The sequence below is a fragment of the Phycomyces blakesleeanus genome (genome assembly GCF_001638985.1).
Source record: "Phycomyces blakesleeanus NRRL 1555(-) unplaced genomic scaffold PHYBLscaffold_30, whole genome shotgun sequence".
Classification (NCBI taxonomy): domain Eukaryota; kingdom Fungi; phylum Mucoromycota; class Mucoromycetes; order Mucorales; family Phycomycetaceae; genus Phycomyces; species Phycomyces blakesleeanus.
Genome location: NW_017265187.1, coordinates 121,124 through 134,231, shown reverse-complemented (window position 1 = coordinate 134,231; position 13,108 = coordinate 121,124). Strand labels below are relative to the sequence as shown.

At 37.2% G+C, this 13,108-nt stretch overlaps 4 protein-coding genes across 4 annotated transcripts; 2 read left to right on the top strand and 2 right to left on the bottom strand.

The window, feature by feature from the left end:
• Window positions 1–12: 12 nt before the first annotated feature.
• PHYBLDRAFT_174322 (hypothetical protein) lies at window positions 13–3,986 on the bottom strand (the record flags this gene model as incomplete). Its single annotated transcript, XM_018437228.1, has 14 exons — window positions 13–303; window positions 455–656; window positions 751–956; window positions 1,113–1,229; window positions 1,331–1,432; window positions 1,536–1,661; window positions 1,790–1,951; window positions 2,007–2,147; window positions 2,251–2,474; window positions 2,603–2,765; window positions 2,890–3,138; window positions 3,235–3,298; window positions 3,377–3,600; window positions 3,795–3,986. The coding sequence occupies 14 exons, from the start codon at window positions 3,984–3,986 to the stop codon at window positions 13–15; spliced, it is 2,463 nt and encodes an 820-aa protein (XP_018285323.1).
• Window positions 3,987–5,241: 1,255 nt separating this feature from the next.
• Window positions 5,242–6,746, top strand: PHYBLDRAFT_63721 (hypothetical protein; the record flags this gene model as incomplete). Its single annotated transcript, XM_018441162.1, has 4 exons — window positions 5,242–5,366; window positions 5,693–5,754; window positions 6,023–6,165; window positions 6,243–6,746. 4 exons carry the CDS (start codon window positions 5,242–5,244, stop codon window positions 6,744–6,746), a joined length of 834 nt encoding a protein of 277 aa, XP_018285322.1.
• Window positions 6,747–6,884: 138 nt separating this feature from the next.
• On the bottom strand, window positions 6,885–7,826 carry PHYBLDRAFT_63722 (hypothetical protein; the record flags this gene model as incomplete). The annotated part of the gene is made up of 4 exons (XM_018441163.1): window positions 6,885–7,123; window positions 7,204–7,459; window positions 7,514–7,617; window positions 7,700–7,826. The coding sequence occupies 4 exons, from the start codon at window positions 7,824–7,826 to the stop codon at window positions 6,885–6,887; spliced, it is 726 nt and encodes a 241-aa protein (XP_018285321.1).
• A 1,386-nt stretch (window positions 7,827–9,212) lies between these two features.
• On the top strand, window positions 9,213–13,108 carry PHYBLDRAFT_128150 (hypothetical protein). The gene is made up of 6 exons (XM_018429208.1): window positions 9,213–9,297; window positions 9,626–9,897; window positions 10,130–10,818; window positions 10,961–11,644; window positions 11,836–12,051; window positions 12,122–13,108. The coding sequence occupies exons 1-6, from the start codon at window positions 9,260–9,262 to the stop codon at window positions 12,725–12,727; spliced, it is 2,505 nt and encodes an 834-aa protein (XP_018285320.1). The 5' UTR covers window positions 9,213–9,259; the 3' UTR covers window positions 12,728–13,108.

Below are 13,108 nucleotides of genomic sequence, written 5' to 3'. Positions count from 1 at the left end.
TGGATGGGTGGGTTAATAACAATCGAGCATATTGACATCGTCTCCAGAGTTGAGAGGTTCTAGTGATTGTGTCATCATCTCGGCATCAATTACAAAAGTTTCTTCGTAAAAATGCTCTGGAATCGATCTCTGACGCAGTTTTTCCAAATCAACATTACCCAACTCTTCCAAAAAGTGTGTGTCCCGATCATCTACTTGGATCGATCGTTTTCGAGACACAGCAGCAGACGTTGGGCTATCATTCAAGATACGCTCAATGATCTTTAGGACTTCTGCTCGTACTATACGCTGGGTGTCATTGGGCTATATATATTTATATAAGCATTTGTGCGTGTGTAAGTAATTAGAAAGAGAGTCATAATAAAACATAGAGATTTATGGTCGTAGACCAGTAATAGAAAACAAAAGGAATTCCAATGAATAAATAAACCAAAAACAGAAAAAAAAATCTTACGGCATCAAGTAACAAACGATTTCCTTCCAAGACATAAAAATATGATTCTGTATCTACTCCCATAAAATCATCGTCCGTCTTGTTTCGTTTCTGCTGTTCACTGTCATGAAGGTGCAAATTCCACAAGCTTTCCAAGAATCTACAAGCTCTTACGCGTACTTCTGAATCTGGATCATCCATCATTCTAGAAACAATAGCAGGGCTATAGTATAGAACATACATATTTGAGCAAAAATATATATCATTATTAAAATCAATAAATCAAACGACACCCAAACACACACATACACACTTACTTTAAAGAATCTTTAATGTCATTATTCAATCCTACTTGGATACCCTGGCATGATCGATTGTCGACTAAGCAGGAAAGCACATCCAAGGCTGCTCTTCTCACAAAGGCCTCGTCGTCATGCAACAGTCTGGGTAGTTTTCTAGCAATGTCCCGCGTCTTTGGATGCTCTTGAATGAAAGCCCATCCCTTGCGATTTCTCAATAAGAACTATAAACGAAACCAAAAGCCAAAATAAATTAGAGCTCTTTTATGTGTGTAGACACACACACACGCACGCGTACTAACTCGTACATCTATTTATGTATTTATCTCTTTCTGTGTGTGTGTGTGTGTAGTAATACCGATTAATCATTTTTTGTGTACCTGCATAGATGTCAATGCAGAGGCTCGTACATAAGGTTCATTGTCGTGGATTCTATCAAATATCAACATTGGAAGATTATGCTGAATAGCAAATGTACTCTTTGAGCTATCTTGTAACTAATGGCAACATTGGTTTAGAGTATAGATATATACATAAATATTAATTGATAAGCATAAAAAATGCACACACACACACACACATATATATATATATATACCTCAAACAGACGACCAACAAACTCTACAGCTGTGTCACGAACATCCCATTCTGGATCCATAAATTTAAGTTTCAATGCATTGACAAATGAAGCAGAAATGATCTATGATACACACAATGTATATTACATATACAAGGTTAATAACAAGTAAAACAAAGGCTGGTTATTTTATCTTGCCATAAAGTTACATATTATTATTGTTTACCGTTCCCATAGCAATCTCACTGAGTTTTGGATTTTCAAGAATAGCATCAAATGTACCCAGGATACGAGACACACAACGGCAATTTGCATCATCTTCATTCAAGATCTGGATCAGTTTATCCATAGTCTTTAAAATAATATATATATATAAGCATAATTTTTTATTATTAACCTTTATTCAAGAATACTCTTATTTAACCGCTACTACAACCATTGCCCTCATTTGCGAAAATAAAAAGAAGAAGAAAGACTCACCTTGTAAACAATGGTACTAATATTCGAAGAGGTCAAGGATGTTAATGTGAGTGCATGTAATAATGACAATAGGAGATCCAAGGTCATCTTGAGAATACTTTGATCTACAGCCCATTTACGATCCAACAAAATCAATAGCACGCTATTGAGAGAAGGTTCTGCCTACAAACCATTTTTTTTTTAAAAAAAAGGTATATATAACCAAATTTAAGTTTACGTTTATGATAGTATTCACAATAGCACGTACAATATCTGTGTCTGGAAATTCTGAGACAAGGTAGTTAAGGCCTCTTAATGCGGTTTGCATCAAAGACTTTTTGTAAGACAATGAACGAGATGTATTTAACATTGTTACAGTCTAGAAAATAACCCAAGTAGTTAATCAATAGATTAGATTACAATAACACAAACATATATATATATATATATATGCACATATGTGTATGCGTGTGTTTCTTTACCTTTGTATATGTGTCAATATCTTTGAGGGTATGCCCCTTGATGCATACTTCTAATACACGTGTAAAAGTCCCCTGGATCACCAGAGCATCTTTGACACTCTTGTTCTCGAGGCGCTTCAAGAGATCTATAGCACAAGGCAAAAGAGAAAGTCCAGAGACGATAGTGTTTGCTGTGTCTGGATTTTGTATTCTGTCGATAACCAACGATATCACAAAATCGTAGGCTATTTTGTATGTTCACACGTACAAAATTGTAAATTGTAAATTGTGTATATACTAGTCAGAATATATACACATGCATAACATATACGAAGAGCCTTATCTTTCTTTGTCTTTTTAGTTCTTCACTCACCATGTCTAATATGATCCCTTGCTGCTGATGCTGGTTCAGTAGGTTTTGGTAAAAGTAATCCAAGTGGGTCTGGTGCCCACTTGAACAACTCTGATAGAATTTCAATCATGCGTGTACGAACGATCCTGTTTGAGTCATCAAGCAGAAGCAGGAGAGTATGTAGCTTTATTTTAAAAATAATAATATTAATAATAATATTAATAATAATGGATTGATTGATCGATTAAAATGAAATGACTATAGTTTTTATTTTGTATATATATATATATATATATTGGTAGACTTACGATACCAGAATCTTCGAGGTAATTTAGAGATGCGGTGGTGCGTGAATTTGCCATAACACGACAGAATTCAAGAACTGGCATCAACACTCCTGGGTCTACATCCGGTTGCAATAATTCTTTTATTGTTGCCGAAGGATCCAACAAGCCGGAAAGGGTAGAAAGTGCTTCTTGATGTGCCGGACTAATGAAACCAGTCTTGTCTTTACTTTCCACAAGACTTTGAAAGAATTTGAAACTTTCCGCCACAACCTATGTACATACAGATACACAATATATATATATACATATATATATATGTTATATGTTATATTTGTTTTAAATAGAGAATTAATGGTTAAGCCTTACATAAGTACTATCGTCTAACAATATAGAAGACATCAAAGTCTTGATCTTTTCGTTTTCAAGTAGCCTGCATCAAAGAAACGAATAAATACAAGATGTTGGGATTAAACCACCATGAAATAATAAATAATAAAAATTCAGGTACCATACTGTTCCTTCTAAACAATTAGTAAATCCTCTACAAGTTTCAAAGCATGCGACACGAAGAGCTGGTTCAGTTGATCTCAGTCCAGCCGCAATTCCAGTCAAGAGGCCAGGTTGCTCCAGAGCCAGCTTGGAAAACATTTTACCATCAAAGGCAACTATGCGACCCAAGAGGCGGTAACAAACCGAATAAACTCTATAATCTTGGTCCGTTTGTACACATGCCTTTTTTTTTTGAAGAAAGTTTCGCATTATTATTAAGGGATAATATAAAACAATATATCTATATATTCTCTTGGTCTGTTATTTACACACTACTCCAATTACACACGCTACACATATAGTCTTAGAAACACCAGCAGCAGCAACACTAATAATATCATATATAAAGAGAAGAAAATTGTTGTATTTGTTCAGACCTCTTGGACTATCGCAAAAACACCCCATTCATCAAAAGTGGTTGTGATGCTTGGTTCGTGCTCTAACAAGCTATTGATGAATAGCAAGATCTTCTCGTACAAAGTGTCGTCTACAATGGTATGTGACATCATGGGCAAGGCCATGATAATGCCCTTTGCTCTTTCGAGATCAGCTTGTGATATTTTAGGCATTGTTGAATGCTAATGAAAGGAAGAAGAAGAAAAATAGAAAATTAGAAAAAAAAAAAAAGAAAATGGATAGGCTTCAAAGTAGATCGTGCCAGCCAGTCACACAAGAAGAAAGCATTTACGATAGTGGTAGAAGTGCGTGTGTTTTTTATTATGCATTGCCAATGACATGTTACTATTATATAATAATGATAACAATAAAACAAAATATACATATACATATGAAATAGAGCGATATAATCAATAAACCCGGTACTATTCATAGAACATAAGCTTGTTATTTTATATACTAAGTATTGAACAAAGTTTTAGGGTAACAAGACAGTGAAGGCCATTGTGAGCTTCCGGTATTCTAGTAAACAAATTAAAGCTTGTTTTTTAAAAGAGCTGTGCTTGATTTTATTATAACATTATGGCACTAAATTAGCTTAATAGTATAAGTATTTTGTACGTGGCTTATGCTACATAGCATTAAAAGTCATGTGGTAAACATCTCTCCTGTGAGCTTCATATCGAACTATTGTTTCAATATTTTTTTTTTCACTTTTCTCATGTCACGTGCTTTCTGAAAATGAACCACCTTTACAGTAGTCCCTCGATAATTTCAAGGCCAAGGCGGGAACTAAGTGCCTTGAAATTATCGAGGGACCACTGTACAATACTCGATTTCTATAAATTCACACAACAGACAATTTGATCTTTTTCATTGATTTCTTTACTTTTTTTTGTTTTATTTTCAAACGAGTGATTAAGTCTTTGGTAAGTTTTGTCAAATTTTTGTTGGACCTCTGCTCACATAATTTTAGATGGTTTTATTGTTTTTATAATAAGTTTCATTTTATCCATATCACTATAATAAAATCATTAGAGAAAAAAGATACCTCCAAAAAGGGCAGCCAATTGAGTTCTTTTATTTAAAAGAAGTATTATTGGTTAAAAACAAGCTACTTTCTATTTATATTTTTCTATATATAATACAGATCAGTAAAGAAAGGACAACTTTAGATCATGAAAAGGTTCAAATGTTCTTTTATAAAATAAGCACAACTAGAATATCTCTTTTTGGCCTATATTCACTCCTCAGTGGGACTAATATACACTATATATAATGTTTTTCGAAGTCTAACCGTTGAAGATGCTCTTAATGAACCTGAGTACTTTAGCAGAAATAAAAAACAATACAAAACTCAAAAGTCTAACCGCCTTCCAAAGTTCTAATAAAAGTAAGCAAACAAGCGGCAATCGCCACAACAATCCAATGACTGTGCCTAAAGTAGTTTGTCTCTTTGAGACATTTAGAGAATTACAGGCAAAATGTCTGAAAGCATATTTCTCTTTGTCGAAAACATTTCTTAATTTGTCTCAATCTCGGATAGAAACACTGTCAGCAGTTGTCCTTTGAGTATTAGAGGAGACAACTTGGAATACTTTCGAAAACATTGTTCTTGCAAACTTTTCTGTTTACATTACCCAAACTTTTGCTATTCTTACTTTTGTTTTAGGGTGCTTCTAGGGCACTCATGGCTATACTTTCCCTAGTATAATGTCCCTAGCGGCTGGAGGTATTCTAATGCATAGAATTGCATATATATTGCTTATAAATAAACCCCTAAATTCTCAAAACTAGCAATGTACACTTGCTATAAGCAAACTATCTGTTAATTGTTTATAAATAAAACAAGACTTGTTTTACAATCTACTTTACTTAGGCATATCTATAGAATGATGCACTCGCACTCACCTGAAAATAGTGACTCTAACAAGAAGCAAGGTAAATATAGCTAAAGAATATAATATTCAGAAAAAAAATGTTAAATATGGGAAACTTTTCATTAAATAGTTTAACGACTAACAATAATGCGCCAAATATAGTCAACTCTCAAGGAAAGTAGACTATACCAAGGGAGATTGCGCTTATGGAGACCTATTATGAATACATCTCCTATTCTCCACATCATATGGAGAAGTCAAAGCAAGATAGAAACTGGTGCAAGAGGTTGTCAATACGATCAAAGCGGAAGACTTAACTCTATTAACAGTCAAAGACTTGAAAAACAAGAAGAGCGAACTCTCCAAGCTCTATGCCTCTAGATTCAAACATAATAAGAATATCGGACACGGTGGTAGCAATCTCACTGTCAGACCAAAGCTTGAAAAGGTCGTTTTTATGGCCATGAGAGCAGTTAGTTTTTAATATTTGTTTCTGATAAATTATTTAAAGCAAATTTTAACTTGATTTTTCCATACTTAAATTCATAGGAGTATAAGGTCCAGAAGAAGCTGAAGTACAAGCTGAAGGCTGTCAAGGTAAAGCTGGCAAAAGATACTGCCTTTGGCTTGATGAGGGAAGCAGAATTTGGCTCTGATCCTCTAGCAAAGGGGAAGGACAAGCGGAAGGGCAAGGCCAAGGCCAAGACGGACGATTTTTATGACACTGAAGATATAAATACTAGTGAAGATGGCGATGACAGCGAGGAAAAAGATGAAGATGATGACAGCGGTGAGATCAACTCAACCAAAAAAAAAACAAAGGCCGTAACGATGGAGACTAACAGGAAGAGTAAGGTGACTGAAAAAACCACTGAGATAAGCAATGAGGAGGGTGGTCTATCTAACAGTAACCCGGATGAAGGGGTATATGACCTCTTGCATGATCAATGTTGCTCTTTGGTTGAAGAGCGTGAATTCCACAGGGATATTCTTGCAATTTTAAGTAAAGCCCTCAGTTATTTTGAGATAATAGCAAAGCATTTTGAAAAGTAAAGATAAACTATATATTTTCAATTTATTTGTTTATTGTATTAGTTCGTTTTGAACCAAATATGACAAATTGTTTAGCATAGTTTCAACACTGTCAACTGTGTTAAACTCCTGTTGTGCACGCATAAGACCTGTTATATATTATTCTATGATTGGAGGAGTCAATCCAAAGATTGCTGTTGCGGCTGACCCATTAAAACAGGTATGGAAGTTCTTGAAAATCGTGCACAGAACGTAAACCTGGAAAGGCTTTGTATTTCCTCTGATTTTCATTGCATAGTCAGACTTGCAGAACTTGAAGAACTGGAACATCTTCCCAAACTCCATCTCCACTTGCACCCTGACCTTTGACATCTTCTTGATGACATACTTTCCATTGACTATGGTCTTACACATCATGTTCAAATGATGGTTATTAAAAAAACAATATCTTAAAAACATTACTCTTATAATAACTTACGATGTCTTCTCAGTTCATATTCTCTATACGGTCTGAAAACATGCTCGGATGCGGTGTACGCCAAATCACCGTAAATTGCATACCCAATATCATTTTCTTCTGTGCTCAACTGGTCAAGGTGGAGGATCAACCGATCGAGCGTTCGAGAATCATCGAACATTTTGGCATCATGGGTAGATCCAATAAATGGACCCACAAGACTGCTGGTAATGCCATCAGGTGTAGCAATGGCCTGATGTTTGATACAATGTATATGCTTTTCATAATAGAGTGTAAGCACACATATGTATATTTAAATCTAATATATTACCTTCCATCCATTGTATACAAGCTTTTGTTCATCATCCTCAGTAGGACGGCAGACTTTCTGCATGGTGCCATCGATAAAGCCAACGATGTGTTTATATACACCACCTACATAACTATTAGAGTCATTCAAAATTATTTTAGCTTTATATGATATAATATTCAATGCCATATTGAAAGATATAATTACATTGCTTATAGATGGCCTCCGCAAATCTGGCACAATTCTCTTGAGAGAATTGGCGCGTGTCAAATCCAGATCCATGCCTGAATTTTCCCATCGGCACAGTTGAAAATTGATTGATTATGCAGGCCATGTTCTTTCTATTCATACCCTACTCTCTCTCTCTCTCTCTCTCTCTCTCTCTCTTCATAGTACAATAGCGACAGGGGTACGCATAACCGTAGTAATAATGGAAACACGTAATCGCGTTACACACAGATTGTATATGATCCCTATCGTTTGAAGACTACAGATATGAGAAAGATCTCAAGCAAACACACGTACGCTTAATATGATATATATGAGTATATATCTATCTGCTATATACTTTTGTTTACAATAAATCAACCATTGGCTCAATGGAATATATATCTCAGAAAGTGTTATCAAAATCAAGATACGTATGAGTTTACCGTCTTGAATGTAGTGGAATATCCACTATATAAACATCAATAATAACTGTGTAGATAAGGAGTAATAGTAACTATCTTATATTTTTGTGTTAGATATGATGAAGGAAGAACAAAAAAGCAGTTTAATACATTCTCCTTAAGATCTTCAAGTATCCTAACTTTTATTCGGAGACGTTTATTCTGACGTTGACTTTAGATCTTCCACCTTAACAGTCACTGAATTGTTGCAATATGTTCCCTTTTTCATTGTACCTACAATCGTTCCGGAAATTATTGGTACAAAAATAAAAATCAATTTGGTGCATTTGGTGATCCTATTTTTACACCAGAATGTTTTCCGGAAAGAGTGTACTTGGAAGCTCATATATAATGCTGATATTAATTCTGTACGTGTGTGGGTGTGAGGTGAGGAATGGAGTTAATGATACTCTATCGCTTTTGATTCGCTACCTTATTAAATAAAGTTTCTCCTCTCAGACCTGCATAAAACACACCCTCATCTCACACCTCCCTTTTTTGTATGGAGGTAATTGGGATTATTCTGATGCATTTTCTTTCTCATGGTCAATTGCCAATGAAATACTGATAAAGAATAAGATAAAAGCTATACAGTGTTGAGCGAGTATATAGTCAGCAGAATTTATATTATTCACAGAATATAAATATATACATATTCTAGATTATTCTGGATAAATGTGTGTGTTTGTTAAAGTAATCTTGATGACAATTGCTTACTCATATCCACGATAAGCTGCTCATACAAATACATATATATATACATACATATACATGCGTATTGTTTGGTCTTATAGTATTCGTTTTACTCCCCCTCTCTGTCCGTTTATTACTATTTTAGTGCTATAATCAATTAAACTATGAACTCTGGTTTCATTCTTTTTCTTTTTTTTTATATTTCCTACGCAATCGATACTTCTGAGTGCAAATAGAGCCAAAGGGTTGAAAATTCACAGGCAAACTCCGACTGTACGATTACGCGTCTCTATCAAATAGGCACCATTTAACTCAACCTCTTCTGCTGCTGCTTCTTCTTTTCCTTTTCCTTTTTTCTTACCGACTACTTTCAACTAATCAAGGAAAAAGAACAAAAGATCTAATGTCTTCATCCGATGATCATCATAAAAATAAACTCGCGTGAGTCTCTTCAACAATAGTCACATACACAATACACAGTATACGCAGTTACATAGTACACATAGTACACAATGCACAGTACACATATAGGAACAAAAGAAAAAAAAAAGAAAAGAAAAACAGACAGACAGACGGACAAATATAATAGCAATCTTATTGTTACTGTTATATTTGTCTTCTTGCCTTCAGTTCAATAAAGAAAAAAAATACAACTATTTTTTTTTCATTCTTTCTTTCAAAGCCTGTCAGATATATTATTATTCGATATATACATTTTTAATTCTAACTGCCTATCGTTTCCTTCTTTTTTTATTCAACTTAACTGTAGCCCTAATGCTGGTGGTGAGGTACCAGAAGTCGATCCCAACCACGACCCTGCCACTGCCATCCTCCGTCGCAAAGCTTCCCCACACAAATTGATGGTGGACGATGCCAGCAATGACGACAACTCTGTCATCACCCTGTCCACAGCCACCATGGAGCGCCTCGAGCTCTTCAGAGGTGACACTGTCTTGGTCAAGGGCAAGAAGAGAAGAGACACCGTATTGATTGTCCTTTCTGATGACGATGTTGAGGACAACAAGGCCAGAATTAACAAAGGTACGTGTGTAATGTATTACGTGTATTACTTGTGGGGTGTGGGGCGTGGAATGCGTATTATGTGTATTATGGACGCTATCTGTGGAATATGTAGAGTGTGTAAAGTGTATTATGTGTATTATTGAGCATAGTGCGTAAGATGCGTAATGTGTAGTGCGTGCGTGTACACATGATGAGAAATGAGAAATAATCCTCCCTAATTATTAATCATCTATATGACTTTTTTTTTCAGTTGTTCGTAACAACTTGCGTATTCGCTTGGGTGATATCATCAGCGTTCATCCTTGCCCAGACATCAAATACGGAAAGCGCATTCAGGTTCTTCCTATTGATGACACTGTTGAAGGTCTGACTGGTAACCTGTTTGAGACCTACCTTAAGCCTTATTTCTTGGAGGCCTACCGCCCTGTCCGCAAGGGAGATTTATTCCTGGTTCGTGGTGGTATGCGTGCTGTCGAGTTCAAGGTTGTACAGACCGACCCTGAAGACTACTGTATTGTCGTCCAAGACACTGTGATCCATTGTGAGGGCGATCCAATCAAGCGTGAGGACGAAGAACAGAACTTCAATGAAGTAGTCGGCTATGACGACATTGGTGGCTGCCGTAAGCAGATGGCTCAGATCCGTGAGTTGGTCGAGCTTCCTCTGCGCCACCCCCAGCTCTTCAAGTCAATTGGTATCAAGCCTCCGCGTGGTATTCTTATGTACGGTCCCCCAGGTACTGGTAAGACTCTTATTGCCAGAGCAGTTGCCAACGAAACCGGTGCCTTCTTCTTCCTCCTCAACGGACCCGAAATCATGTCCAAGATGGCTGGTGAGTCCGAAAGCAACCTCCGCAAAGCATTTGAGGAAGCCGAGAACAATGCACCTGCAATCATTTTCATTGATGAAATCGATTCTATTGCTCCTAAGCGTGACAAGGTAAATAACAATAATATAATATGTATATACATATTGTATATATTATAAAAAATAGTGCGCAGCCATAAAAAAATATTAATTAAATTACTAACAAATAAATCACTTTTTTTTCCGTTTCCTCTTACATATATAATTTTAATAGACCAATGGTGAAGTCGAGCGTCGTGTTGTGTCTCAGCTGTTGACACTGATGGACGGTATGAAGGCCCGTTCCAATGTGGTTGTGATTGCAGCCACCAACCGTCCTAACTCAATTGACCCTGCCCTGCGTCGTTTCGGTCGTTTCGATCGTGAGGTTGACATTGGTATCCCTGACCCAACTGGCCGTCTCGAGATCCTGCGCATTCACACCAAGAACATGAAGCTCGACGATGATGTCGATCTTGAGCAGATTGCTTCCGAGACCCACGGTTACGTTGGTGCTGATATAGCTTCGCTCTGCTCTGAGGCAGCAATGCAGCAAATCCGTGAGAAGATGGATCTCATCGATCTTGAGGAAGAGACAATCGATACAGAGGTTCTGGACAGCCTGGCCGTCACAATGGAGAACTTCCGTTATGCCCTTGGAGTCAATAACCCCTCAGCACTTCGCGAGACTGTGGTCGAGGTCCCAACCGTCAAGTGGTCCGATATTGGTGGTCTCGAGAACGTCAAGCTCGAGCTGCAGGAAACTGTCCAGTACCCTGTCGAGCACCCCGAGAAGTTCTTGAAGTTTGGCATGAGTCCCTCCAAGGGTGTCTTGTTTTATGGTCCTCCTGGTACTGGTAAGACCTTGTTGGCCAAGGCCATTGCCAATGAGTGCCAAGCCAATTTTATTTCCATCAAGGTAAATATATATATGTGTGTGTGTGTGCGTGCGTGCGTGCGTGCGTGCGTGCGTGCGTGCGTGCGTGCGTGTACACTTATAAAGAATGAAAACGAAACGAAACGAAAAGAGGCGGCTGTGAGATGTAAATACCAATGTAAATGTAAGGTTACCTAACTTTTTTCTATTATAAAAAAATGATATTTTTATAGGGTCCTGAACTTTTGACCATGTGGTTTGGTGAATCTGAGGCCAATGTACGCGATGTATTTGACAAGGCTCGCGCTGCTGCTCCATGTGTTATGTTCTTTGATGAGTTAGACTCTATTGCCAAGTCTCGCGGTGGATCTGCTGGTGATGCCGGAGGTGCCGGAGATCGTGTACTCAACCAGATCCTTACAGAGATGGATGGTATGAATGCCAAAAAGGTTAGTGGTTTTTTTTAGTATATATATATATATAGGATTAATAATATTGATGATTTGGTTTTTTTTTCAGAATGTGTTTGTCATTGGTGCTACTAACCGTCCTGATCAAATTGATCCTGCTCTGTTGCGTCCTGGACGTCTGGATCAACTCATCTATATTCCCTTGCCCGATGAGACCTCGCGTAGATCTATTTTGGATGCCCAGTTGCGAAAGTCTCCTATTGCTCCTGATGTTGATCTGCAGGTGATTGCCAAGCATACCCATGGTTTCTCTGGTGCCGATCTTGGTGAAATCTGCCAGCGTGCAGCCAAATTGGCCATCCGTGAAGACATTGAAAAGGACATTAAGCGTGAGAAGGAACGCCAGGCCCGTATTGAGGCCGCTGGTGGCAATGACACTGGCATGGAAGAGGAGGAAGAAGATGATGGTCTGGCCATGATCACACGCGCCCACTTTGAGGAAGCCATGCGATTTGCTCGTAGATCAGTGAGTGACGGAGACATCCGTCGTTACGAGATGTTCTCCCAGAACATGCAGCAGTCGCGCGGCTTTGGCACCTTTAAGTTCCCCGAAGGTTCGAATGCTCAACAGCAACAGCAGCCTGGCATGGATGGTGTCACTGGCGGTGAAAGTGGATTTGGTCAAGAAGGTGGAGACGATGATTTGTATGCATAAAACAAGAATGAAAGAAAGAAAAAGAAAAGAAAATCAAAAAAAAATGAGGAAAACCAGAGTACTTCAGTAAAGTAAAGTAAAAGCTAAATAAAGTAAAAAGAAAATCATTGAATGAATGATTAAACGAATGAATCGATAAGTGAATAGGAAAATAAGATGTTATAGGTTGGTGGTTTGGAATATTATGTGATTATGGTTTTCATTGATGCTTATTTTATTTTTTTGAAGAAGAATATTTTTGGGTGGATCAAACTTCACTTTCTATTCATTATTCATAATTCATTATTCACTGTTCTGTTAAAGTAGATCCATAAAGCGTACTTTTCTTCCTTCTTCTATATATTTAACATGATACATAAATAAAGTATATCTTATCAAGGT